This window comes from Dermacentor variabilis, chromosome 8 (genome assembly GCF_050947875.1).
Source record: "Dermacentor variabilis isolate Ectoservices chromosome 8, ASM5094787v1, whole genome shotgun sequence".
NCBI classification, from domain to species: domain Eukaryota; kingdom Metazoa; phylum Arthropoda; class Arachnida; order Ixodida; family Ixodidae; genus Dermacentor; species Dermacentor variabilis.
This window is the reverse complement of record NC_134575.1, coordinates 97,116,100-97,127,664: the sequence shown is the minus strand read 5'-3', so window position 1 is coordinate 97,127,664 and position 11,565 is coordinate 97,116,100. Positions and strand designations below refer to the sequence as shown.

Below are 11,565 nucleotides of genomic sequence, written 5' to 3'. Positions count from 1 at the left end.
TAGAAATGCTAATACATTAGTTGAAATAAAATGCAGGAATTAATTAGGCATGCGAAACTCAAGAAAAATTACTCATGTATATTAATTACAAGTGCCTTCTGTGCTAATAATGAACTTCCAACTATCGTCACTGAACTTCTCTCGCGTCGTTCGATACAATAAAATGATAGCATAGCCATATTACATAACTATACTGAAATACCGAGAACAGACACTGAATACTCAACACAGGCATTTATTTGGTGCTCTGATGAAACAGACAATGGAAAGTGCTGGCTGCACTGTTTGTATCATGGAAAAAAATATGAAACATTCAATTGCTCTTAAAATGCGCCAATCTATCAAATGTGGTGCGAGTAGAATCGGAAAAGACTCTCCAGGATGAACCATGCACACAAGAACCTAGAGGCAATAAATACATGAATAGGTCTAACAAAACAAGTTCATATGCACCTAAACACAATGCGGAAAAAAAATACAGAACTTAGAAAGTAGATTATACAGACATCTGTAATGTAATAAGTATTACAATGAACATGCATATTTTGTAGGGGCATGCAAAGAGTAATTTTTGAGATCGAAACAAATATTGAATACTTTTCAAATAATGAAAAGTCACAACGTAGCAAAGCAAACAGCTAATTTTACTGTCTTCGTAATATCGAGTTTTAATTGTATCTTTAATATTTTCTCGGTTGTAACAGCTTTGTGTCGGTCAGTTTTCATCAGTTCTTTTGCTCTATGTCCTATGACATACTCAGAAAAGATCTAGAGAAAAGATTGTGACCCAAAAAAAGTGTTTCTTTCAGGGACCATTTAAGAGCACATGGAAACACTTTTGCTAACTCATGCAGCAGAACACTATGCAACATGCAACGCGTCCGTAATTTTTAATAGTCACTCTAGTTCAACGTGGTTGTTGACCTACCCTACACTAGTGTGGTGATGTGCTCTCTTATGTGCGCTCAAGTGATGAGACCGCGTAAAGGACCTGTAGCAGACGGGGCAACTGTATGGCCGGTCACCTGTATGAACACGCTGGTGTACATTCAGGGCATTCTTCAATGAAAACCTCCGAGGGCATGAAGGGCAATGAAATGGCTTCTCGGTTCTGTGGGTGCGCAGGTGGGCTTTCAGGCCGCTCTTCTGTGAGAAGCTCCGAGTGCATGAAGGGCAGTCAAATGGCTTCTCGCCTGTGTGGGTGCGCAGGTGGGCTTTCAGGTGGGCCTTTAGTGAGAAGCTCTGAGAGCATGAAGGGCAGTCAAATGGCTTCTCGCCTGTGTGGGTGCGCAGGTGGATTTTCACGTCTTTTTTTCGTGAGAAGCCCCGAGAGCATGAAGGGCACTGATATGGCTTCTCGCCTGTGTGGGTGCGCAGGTGGGCTTTCAGGCTGCTCTTCTGTGAGAAGCTCTGAGAGCATGAAGGGCACTGATGTGGCTTCTCGCCTGTGTGGGTGCGCAGGTGGGCTTTCAGGCCGCTCTTCTGTGAGAAGCTCCGAGTGCATGAAGGGCAGTCAAATGGTTTCTCGCCTGTGTGGGTGCGCAGGTGGGCTTTCAGGCTGCCCTTTTGTGAGAAGCTCCGAGAGCATGAAGGGCAGTGAAATGGCTTCTCGCCTGTGTGAGTCCGCAGGTGAATTTTCACGTCTTTTTTTCGTGCGAAGCCCCGAGAGCATGAAGGGCACTGATATGGCTTCTCGCCTGTGTGGGTGCGCAGGTGGGCTTTCAGGAGACCCTTGATTGAGAAGCTCTGAGAGCATGAAGGGCATTGATATGGCTTCTCGCCTGTGTGGGTGCACAGGTGGGCTTTCAGGCCGCTCTTCCGTGAGAAGCTCCGAGTGCATGAAGGGCAGCCAAATGGCTTCTCGCCTGTGTGGGTGCGCAGGTGGTCTTTCAAGTGGGTCTTTAGTGAGAAGCTCCGAGAGCATGAAGGGCAGTCAAATGGCTTCTCGCCTGTGTGAGTCCGCAGATGGACATTCAGATAACACTTGTGTGAGAAGCTCCGAGAGCATGAAGGGCAATGAAATGGCTTCTCGCCAGTATGGATGCTGGCATGTGCTTCCAGAAGAAATAGTTCATCAGCCACATAGTCACATAGCTGACATCGGTGGAGGCATCCTTGCTTTGAGTTGTCAAATTTGGCAGGTGACGCAAAAATTGAAGGCCCCGATGCTGCAAAAATAAAAAGAAGTAAATAAGAGTTTTTAGGAAATGCCAAAAACGAACACAGATGCTAACTTTAATGACAAGCTATCTTGTTCATTTGATTTGGGAGATCTTCAGGGTGACCTTAAGTATGATGAAACAAAGAACTAATGGTCATTTTTATTTACTCAATATTTCTGCATTTGAATGCTTCATGACCCTGTTTGTGAAGTCTACTTATAAAAGGGATTTTTCAGAAAGCTAAAGAATTACAAAGTGACAGCATGTGGAGTGTTTGACTACTCTCTCCTATGACCCTTAGAGAACACTTCAACAATGCTTTGACCAAGCCTGCTCTCATATCCTCAATGATCACTTGACGTCCGGTAACCACACTAGGCACTTGCAAAATTTGTTATGATTCGCTGGCACAATAAATTTGTTTTATACGAGACTTCATCAGTGAGTTTCCTCTTGACCACACATTGAACTTTGGCAATGTGTGGTCAAGGAGCCGGCTAGGAAATGCCGCAGTTTTCCTCATATAACCGGCCAACACCTACAACCCGCATCTTTTCAGAACAGCCCAGAAAGAAAAAAAGAATAATATGCGTCTATAACCCATGGTAACAACTGCATACGCAACCCCCAGATGTTTACAAAACAGCATCCATTTGGGGATAAACCAGTTGTGCGTGTCGTATCTTCAGCCAATGACTCTGCTTTACTGTTTCCGGAGACGGGAGCTGGGCCGTTGAGCACGGCTTATCGTGACCTAAGTTCAACTTTGCTAGCACCATGTGCACTATTCACTAACTGCAAAACGGCGACACACACAGGAGGAAAATTACCGACCATGCAGGAGAGAAGGGAGCTTCAACGCACAGGGGTGGAAAAAGGATGGAATACCCCAAGAGATAGCGAAAGTGTGAGTACTCGAGAACCTTGCCCTGACGTGTGGCTTTGTGGCAGCGCACGCTGTGTTTTCATTGAGCGAAACTTCAAATCCAAATTCCAGTAATTCACACCCCGATCCTGACCTTACAGTAAATTTTTTACGATGTTTGGTGCAGCTTAGAGGTGCAAAAATACGGCAACTTCTTTTGGAGTGCGCTCTGCTCCTTGTGCTCTGCATTCACAAAATATTGGCAAATGATTGCTGGAACGGACAAGGAATGGTATGCTCCCTTTGCAAAGCGCAGTGGATTTTAACATACTAGCAAGTGAAGGTATTGTAGTATTTGCGAAGGTAGGCACCAAGAACCATCGATGGCTCCGAAGGAATGACACCCACACTAGTTTCATACCGTGCCCAACTTGCCCCTCGGTTGCAGCGAGGGTGCTTATATACACACATATATATATATATATAATTTAACAGGCATGTTCGTCTCAGCAACATGGGTACGGCGTTTGGAAAAGGGCCACTAACACAAGGCAGCCACAGACAGAAAAACTGACAGAGTGAGACACACACGAACGTCAACTTCTTCCTCCGTGCTGGCACAGAAATGGCGCCAAAGTGCTCCCGTACAACACACTTTGGAACGGCGGTGGGTTGCGCCACCAACCTCTTGCTATTTTAATGCCCAATGTCCTACCTATGAATTCCAATAAACAAACTTCCTGAAACCCTATTGTGAACTTTGTTTTTGTACGCCCTTGTTGTTTCTAGTTTACCTAACTTTTTCCAAGCTTCAAGTCGCCTTTTACTAAGCTCCATTCCGGACATGGTTATTTTTCCCCTGCTCTTGATGAACCCAAGGGCTTCAAGGACGCTAGTGATTCCTAAATCGACCGCTGCGCAGATATCTTCACATTCTAATATACCATGCTCCATTCCTTTCACCGGCGGCACCTCCTCTCTTTGCTCCAGCAAGGAGAGGAGGCGGTGGGTTGCACCACCAAGCTCTTGCTACTATACTGCTTAATATCCTACCCAGGTTAAAAAAGAAAAAAAAAATGATTTCCCACAACCAAATTTTCTGACCCCCTATTGTGAACTTTGCTTTTGTACGTCTCCGTTTTTTGTCGTTTCCCTACTTTTCTTCCACCAATTTTCCTACCACCTATTATTAATCTCTATTGCGGACATGTGTACTTTTCACTTGCGCTTGCTGAACCCAAGGGCTTCAAGGAGGCCAGTGATGGCTACGTCAACCACTGGGAAGATGTCTTCACATTCTAATATAAAACACGCTCTATCGTTTCCCTACTGTACCGCAGCAAGCACATGCTTCTTCCTTCTTATATCTCGCTTTATATAAGTGCGTGTTCCAAGGCATTCTGATCTCGCTTCAAAATGTAATGAGCTTCCCTTTGAGTTATCATAAATTGTTTCTTTTCTGATTTAGTTTTTTCCTCTTACGTAGTTACTCATGGTAGGTTTGTTTTTTTCATTGCCGCTACCCATGAGATTATTTCAGCCTCTGACTTTTCGCTTGATGTTCTTTGTTGCTGTGCTCTCACCACACAGGCCGCATACTTGCTGGTAAGCTTCCTAGTTCTTTTCCTCCACTATGAATCAATGTTATTCTTGTACAAACACCTGAACACTCTCCCAGTCTATTCACTTTCTTCCATATTCCTCAGTCGTTATTCACAATTAATTTGTCTGTGAGCTTCCCTCACCTCAAAACTTGTCCAGCCCATGTCACCCTGGATAGCTTCATTTATAGTCTTCCCGTGAGTGCCCGATGCGAGGCGTCCTGCTGACCTTTGGTTCCAATCGAGTCCCACTGTATCCCTGATTTCAAGCAAACAACCGCATTTCCAAATGTAAGTCGTGGAACCATTAGATCTTTCCACATACCCCACAGCATCTCGCACTTATTGTGTCTCCCTAGTGCTCTGTGTTTCATTATGGCCGCATTTCTTTTCCCCATTACTTTATTCTTTTTTCCTGTGTCTCCATATATTTATTGCCTTCATTTATCTGTATACCGAGGTGTTTATATTCTTTTACGCAAGATATTTCCTGGCCGTGTATTGTCACTGTCTGTTCGCTGTTTTCAATTAATAATATTGCACCTCATTTTTGAACACTACATTTCAGACCTAACTTATGGCCTTCCTGTCCACAGAATTGGCCAGACAATGCATGTCACTTTGCGTGTTAGCTAGCAACGCAAAGTCGTCCGCATAAAATAAACCTGGAAGCTGCTGCTCTACTACTGTACCGGCCGGCTTGTATGAGAGATTAAACCTAACATTTATTCCTTCTAGCCCCTTTCCCTCCTCACCATGAACATCATAAACAGCAGTGGGGATAACGGGCACCCCTGCCTCAGTCACTTGTTGATATCAACCTTCTCCTCGCCCCTCATCCCTTCCCATTCATCGCAAACTGTATTTTGTAGGTAAATCACTCTAAGCCGTAGACAGTCGTCGCCTATGCCTTCCTCTTTTGGGGCTCAACCGGCACCCCGCATGCCACCATTTTGAATTATGCTGGCTTGAGGCTTGTTTGGAACTGCTGGTGGCTTCAACTGGATTGGTGTCGCAGCTAGGTGGCATGAGCCGCTACCCAATTTCAAGGGTTAAGCCTTATCCATCCATCCATCGTGAACGGTTACCATTGCCACTTGTGTGCAGCCTGCTTGTCTCCCGGGATATTCTCGCCTTTCGGAAGTAAATTTTTGCTGTGTGTTCTCGACACTATGGCCTCGCCTCACGCCTCTCCGCCGAACTTTGCAAAGAAGAAACGCGGCAACTACACCACCTTAACTTTGGAAAAGAATGCTGCGATTATTGAACTCATGTAGAAAGGACGGACGCAAGCTGACGTGGCGAAGCAGTTCCAGCTGTCCAAGCAAGCAGTTTCAGATTACATCCGAAAGAAGAGCAAGATACTGTCTGCCTTCGAGAATTCACTCGAAAGAAAAAAACGGACCGCAAGGGTGATCATTTGCATCTGGAAGACGCATTTAAATTGGGGCTTAAAGGGGTGCGGTCAAAGAATTTTCCAGTTTCTGGTGACACGCTTGAACAGAAGGCCAGAGATCTCGCCATCAAGATGAACATTGAGAACTTCAAGTTCACTGACGGATGGCTCCGCAGCTTTAACAAAAGGCATGGAGTATCCTTTAAGAAGATGTGCGGTGACAGTGGAGCCGTCAACCAGGCAAGTTGTGGTGGCAGAATACTGCCGCAATGATTTGATCTTTGTCCTGCAAAATTACAGCCCTGAGGACATTTTTAATTGCGATGAAACGGTTTTATTCTTTAGGATGCTGCTGGACCGTTTGCTGTATTTCTCAGGTGATCCAAGTACTGGAGGGCGGCTCAGCAAAGAAATAATTACAGTTACGGTCGGTGCGAACGCGACCGGTACCGAGAAAATTCCACTTCTTGTGATTGGAAAGTCGCAAAACCCCAGGTGCTTCAAGGGCCCCAGAAACCTGCCAGTATGGTACATGAGCAATTTAAAGGCATGGATTACGCAATCATTATTCGAGGGTTACATGCGCCGCATGGACGGAATGTTTCGATCCCAGCAATGCCAAGTGGTGATTTTTGTCGACAAATGTGCAGCCCATGGCGCTGCAGACAATCTGCAGGCCATCCAGCTGGAATTTTTGCCCCCGAATACCACGAGTGGGCTACACCCCAGGGGCCAGGGCGAGATACAAAATCTTAAAAGCGCTCTACCATGCTAGTCTGCTTCACCGCACAATCCTGTGCATCAACAACGAAAAAGTGCACACCGTGAACCTCTTCACGGCAGTCTGCATGCTTGCTGATTCGTGGAAGGCCGCTCAGCCAGCAACGATAGCAAATAGGCACGCTGGCTTTAGCGCTGCTGAACCTTCAACTGTGCGCGGAGCCTACTCACCACGAAGTCGTGACACAAGTGCTTACACTTCAAAGTGATTCCGGATCCGATGCTTCAGCTGTCCTCAACCAACGACATCGGACATTAACAGTGCGCTGATGTTGCTGTCAAATGTGTACGACGAGAGGTCGACCCTCGCGCAAATACAAGCGGATGTCGTCGCACGGAAGTGCAAAATGAGGCAACACACAATCCGTGACTATTTCAATGTTGATCCGCAAATATAAAGTTCATTTTTCCCATTCACAAGTTTTTTCGGACTGTTGTCTTATTCGGACATTTTTCCCACCCATTGTAGTCTGAGAAATCGGTCGGCGACTGGAAATATAACTGAGTGCAGCATTTCGACACAATTTCACATGTTGTTATAGTCATTCGCAATACATATATATTATATTATGTATGTATGTATGTATATATATATATATATATATATATATATATATATATATATATATATATATATATATATATATATATATATATATATATACGTCGGGTCCTGCGTGCTGAACTTTGAAGAAAACCTATATATATATATATTATACATAGAGAGAGATAGAGAGCGAGAAAGAGAGCACAGATCGTTTGTGGTTTGACCCTCCCCCCACTCAATGAGACATAGTTGGTATACCACTGTTACCACTTCCATCCTGCTGGTGTCAGTGATGTTTGCGGCGGATGGACGTGTTTTTCCAGGGCCCCGTGGCATCGACGAAAACATGGAGTTTTTTTGTACATGCTTTGAGCTTGCTTCTGTTTTTGATTTCCTGATTTTTTTAGCCTTTAAATAGTAACTGACTCGTTTTCTTTTTGTGTATTTTTTTGTGTGTGTTTTGTGTATATTTAGTTCTGCAGGATAGCCACAGCACCCATTCGCGAAACGTGTTTCAACACGTGCAACCGTTTTGGGACGTTAGCCTTTGTAGCTTTTAAATAGTAGTTTGGAAGTCGCAATACCATTAGCTATTAGTGGTTGCAGTCTGTGTGCATTGGTATCGGTAGTACTGCTTTGGTAGGACAGTGAGAGCGTGTTTGAGCAGGTGTGAACACATGTCGTACCTTAAGTCCGTGTGCCATTCATTACTTCTAAATCATTGGTGATAACTACTTTGCAGCATTTTAAGGATCTAGATTCTGTGCGTATAGGCCTTTGCTAGAAGGCACATGCTCTGAAAGCTTCGGTGTTTGTATTAGAAAAAACGAAGTGCAATACATGGCAAGAAAGATGGTAAAGCGTGCAGTGTACAGGGAGTCCCCCAAGGTAGACAAGGGGCTGGATTAGAACAGGGAGGAAGTCAAGTCAATCGCCAGACACTCTGATGTCAATGCTAGGCTGGACAAAATGGAGGCTTTCCAGGATGAGCTTGAGAAACAGGTAAAAGAGCTGGAGTGTGATGGACAGAAGGTGGTGGAAAAAAGACCAAGCCGCCGAAGAAAAGCTGCACAGGGCCGTCATCGTGAAAAAGAATGGTCGCGACAATGCAACACAGTCTGCCAACATGACAGGAGAGGGAGTGTCAACAAAGCACGTGGAAGGTACGCAAAGTAAGGTGCGAGTACCTGGAAAGAGCTTCACCTATCTTGATGCGACCACAAATGAAAAGCAGGAACGCAGAGGTCAATGCCTCTTGTCAAGTCCAAACCACAGAGAAACCTCCCCCTTTCTCCTTCCCACTTTCAATAACGTTTACCACCACCACGACCAGAAAAGCATGACAAATGGAAGCAGGGAGAGGCCTCGGCAGTAGGAGAGAGTGAAAGGATTATTATCGCCGGTGACTCAAACCTGCTAGGTGCTCAGAGGCAACTGTGGAGAGGGTGAAAGCTGAAAAAAGAGTGGCGGTAGGGATATTTCCAAGAGTGACATTAGGCACTGCCATGGAGGAAGCAAAAGCAAAGCTTGAGGGAATAGCCCACGGACGCGACCTTGTCGTAGTCACTGGTGGGCTAAATAACGTCCCAAACAAAAAAGACAGGACTAGCCCAGCTGTTGGCAAAGGAGGCAAACGACTTGCGTCAGCTGTCCTCACAGGCGCAGATCGTGGTGCGCACGGTGCCGGATGTGCCTGTATGTGACAGTAACGTACAAAGAGCCATAGTGGCTACAAATGAGGCTGTATGGACTATGAGCCGAGAGAAAGGTTTCGACGTTGTACAGTATGTCTACCAAGTTGACATTTCCAAATTCCCTGAGTTTTCCAGGTTTTCCCTGAGTGCCTTTGCAAGATTTCCAGAGTGATTCAGAACTATGTTTTATGTCAAGACGGGTTGAAACCATATCACCCGACGCTGTCACTCTCTAGTAAGCATATGAAAATCTTTTAAAAAAGAACGACTTAATTCAATTTGAATACTAAGGAGTAGTGTTTATGTAATGCAAGAAGAGAATAGACGGGAGGGGCTAGTAAAAAGCACAGCAAATAAAACGTCTTTGAAAAAAAATTGCAAATCGAGTCAAACATTCTCAAATACGAATGAAAAGGAGATGCATACAGAAGCAAATATTTTCGAATATGAGCTATTTCTATCAATTGATAGCAAGCTCAGTGGTATGAGGCCCGAACTTTGTCACAATTTAGATTCTCTCTCAACAGCTCGTAAGTCAACCTCAACTGTCCTAACATACTCTCTGCCAGCGCATGACGCCTCAGTGTTGTGTTTCACTGCTTTAAAGAGTTTATTTTGGCTTGGATGAGGGACACCTGTATCTCGGAATCAACCAACATTGTTTTTTGAGCTCAAGCTCCTTCAAAACGGCGGCAGCACGCTTGCTTTCCCGTTCTTTCCTCAATGCATAGGTCCTTTCTGTTCTTGTCCTCCTTCCGCCACTCGTTCGCCCCACGGACCATTTGAAGCATCATCTTGGTCAATTGCACAGTCCACGTCCGATTTTCTGAACTCCCTAGGGGTCGCCAAAACGTCCGAAAAATAGGCCAGTTGGAAAAAATAAATGCATGTCATTTACTGCCCTTAAGGGCTCAAACCGCCATAGGCACATTCGAAAACGCTCTGAAGGCCTGTCGGTACACGTATTAGGCATATCGGTGCTCGTACTGTGACAGGGGAGACCGGGTGCACGCGCGTATAAGGAATACATACTGTGTCCGGTGGTATAGCCGCTTCCCACGCTTGTTATGCTTCACTGCAATACTTTTACGTATGCTTCACCAAGTAACGTTTCCGTACGGAGGCGAAGCTGACTTTCGGGAACCGGCATTATGCAACGCACTGTGCTTTCCAAGCTTCTAAGCCAATCGCGAAGACCACAAAGGCGGAGTCCGTGCCATTGCTGACAGCAGCGAATTCTTTCAATAAAAAACACGGCACCCAATGGCAAGAAGCTTCATAGCGAACGTCGAAGCAGCTAGGCCTAGCGTTTCTGCAGTGGTGGCTACGGCTGCGAGCGGATCTGCATGCGAGAGCGCCGGTACGAGGCGGCGAGGTAATCAAAATGGCAGCGGTGGTGGCTTTGATTAACGCCGTTTCGCACCTGCGGTTAAGGCAAAACGTCTGGAAAATCGGACGTCGAAGAGTTCTTGCGTCCGAAATTTTTGACGTTCTGATACATTGACTCTATGGGCTACGTGGTGGTGCCGCGAATCCATCCAAATTATCGGGAATCCGGAAAGTCGGTTGTTGACTGTACACTGGCAACTCCTCCAGCCGACGACAGACAATCAATGACGATTCATTACGATTCCTGTCTGTTACTCGAGCCAGCATTACCACGACTTTCAACCCTTTCAATAAAATTACAGCAAATTTTCCCTGATAGAGGCACAAATTCCCTGAGCTTTTCCAGACTACTCAAAATCCCTGAGAATTCCTGGTTTTCCCGGTTGGTAGACACGCTGTTGTAAACAGGGAAGTGAAAAGGTGTGGTGGTTTCCAGCGAGACGGGGTCTACTTCAACCACAGGCTTGGAGGAGAAGTGAGCTGGCGACTTGCTGGTCGTGCGGTTGCATTCTTAAGGGGCCCACGGACGATCAGGAGGCCAGTGTAAGTAGTGATGAAAAAGGTCCCCCTAAAGGAACCTCGGAATAGCATAATTGTAAAATAAAAGCAAAAGGAGGAAAACAAGAAAGAGAGCTCGCCATGCAAAGGCTACATAAACATGCAGACCGGCAGAAGAAAGGAGACGTGGGTAGAGATTGAGGAGCAGTTAAATAAAGAACAAATAGGGGTGTATTCGGTTACAGAAACACACCAATTAGAGAATCGAAAGAGCCGCCAGTGATTGAGAATTATGGTTGGGAAGGGTGCAAAGGAAATAAATCTGAAAGAAAGGGAGAAGGACTCGGAACGCTCATCCATCAGGGAGCCAAATGGAAAATAAATTCAAAATGTCAAGAGCATCTATGGTTGTCATGTACAATTAGTGGAAAGAAAACTTAGCTGCAGGCGTAACGAACTTGTGGACTGAAAATAATTGCAGAGAGAAGAATCAAGAGTTAGTGGAATGTCTAAATGCCAATATCAAGGATTTCGGGAATGGTGCCCAAATTATTCCATTAGGTGACATGAATGCTCACATACAGGATCTATATGGCTATACTAACAACAATGGGAAGTCAATGCTAGATCTTT

At 45.3% G+C, this 11,565-nt stretch overlaps 1 protein-coding gene across 4 annotated transcripts in view; it reads right to left on the bottom strand.

Moving 5' to 3' along the window:
• Positions 1 to 219: 219 nt before the first annotated feature.
• LOC142590442 (uncharacterized) overlaps positions 220 to 11,565 on the bottom strand; it is a 66,346-nt gene continuing 55,000 nt past the window's right edge. For all 4 annotated transcript variants that reach the window (XM_075702566.1, XM_075702563.1, XM_075702565.1 and 1 more), the window contains one exon: positions 220 to 2,168. In XM_075702566.1, the coding sequence (XP_075558681.1) occupies positions 925 to 2,168 (1,244 nt within the window). In that variant the 3' untranslated portion in view covers positions 220 to 924. The remainder of the gene's footprint in view (positions 2,169 to 11,565) is intronic.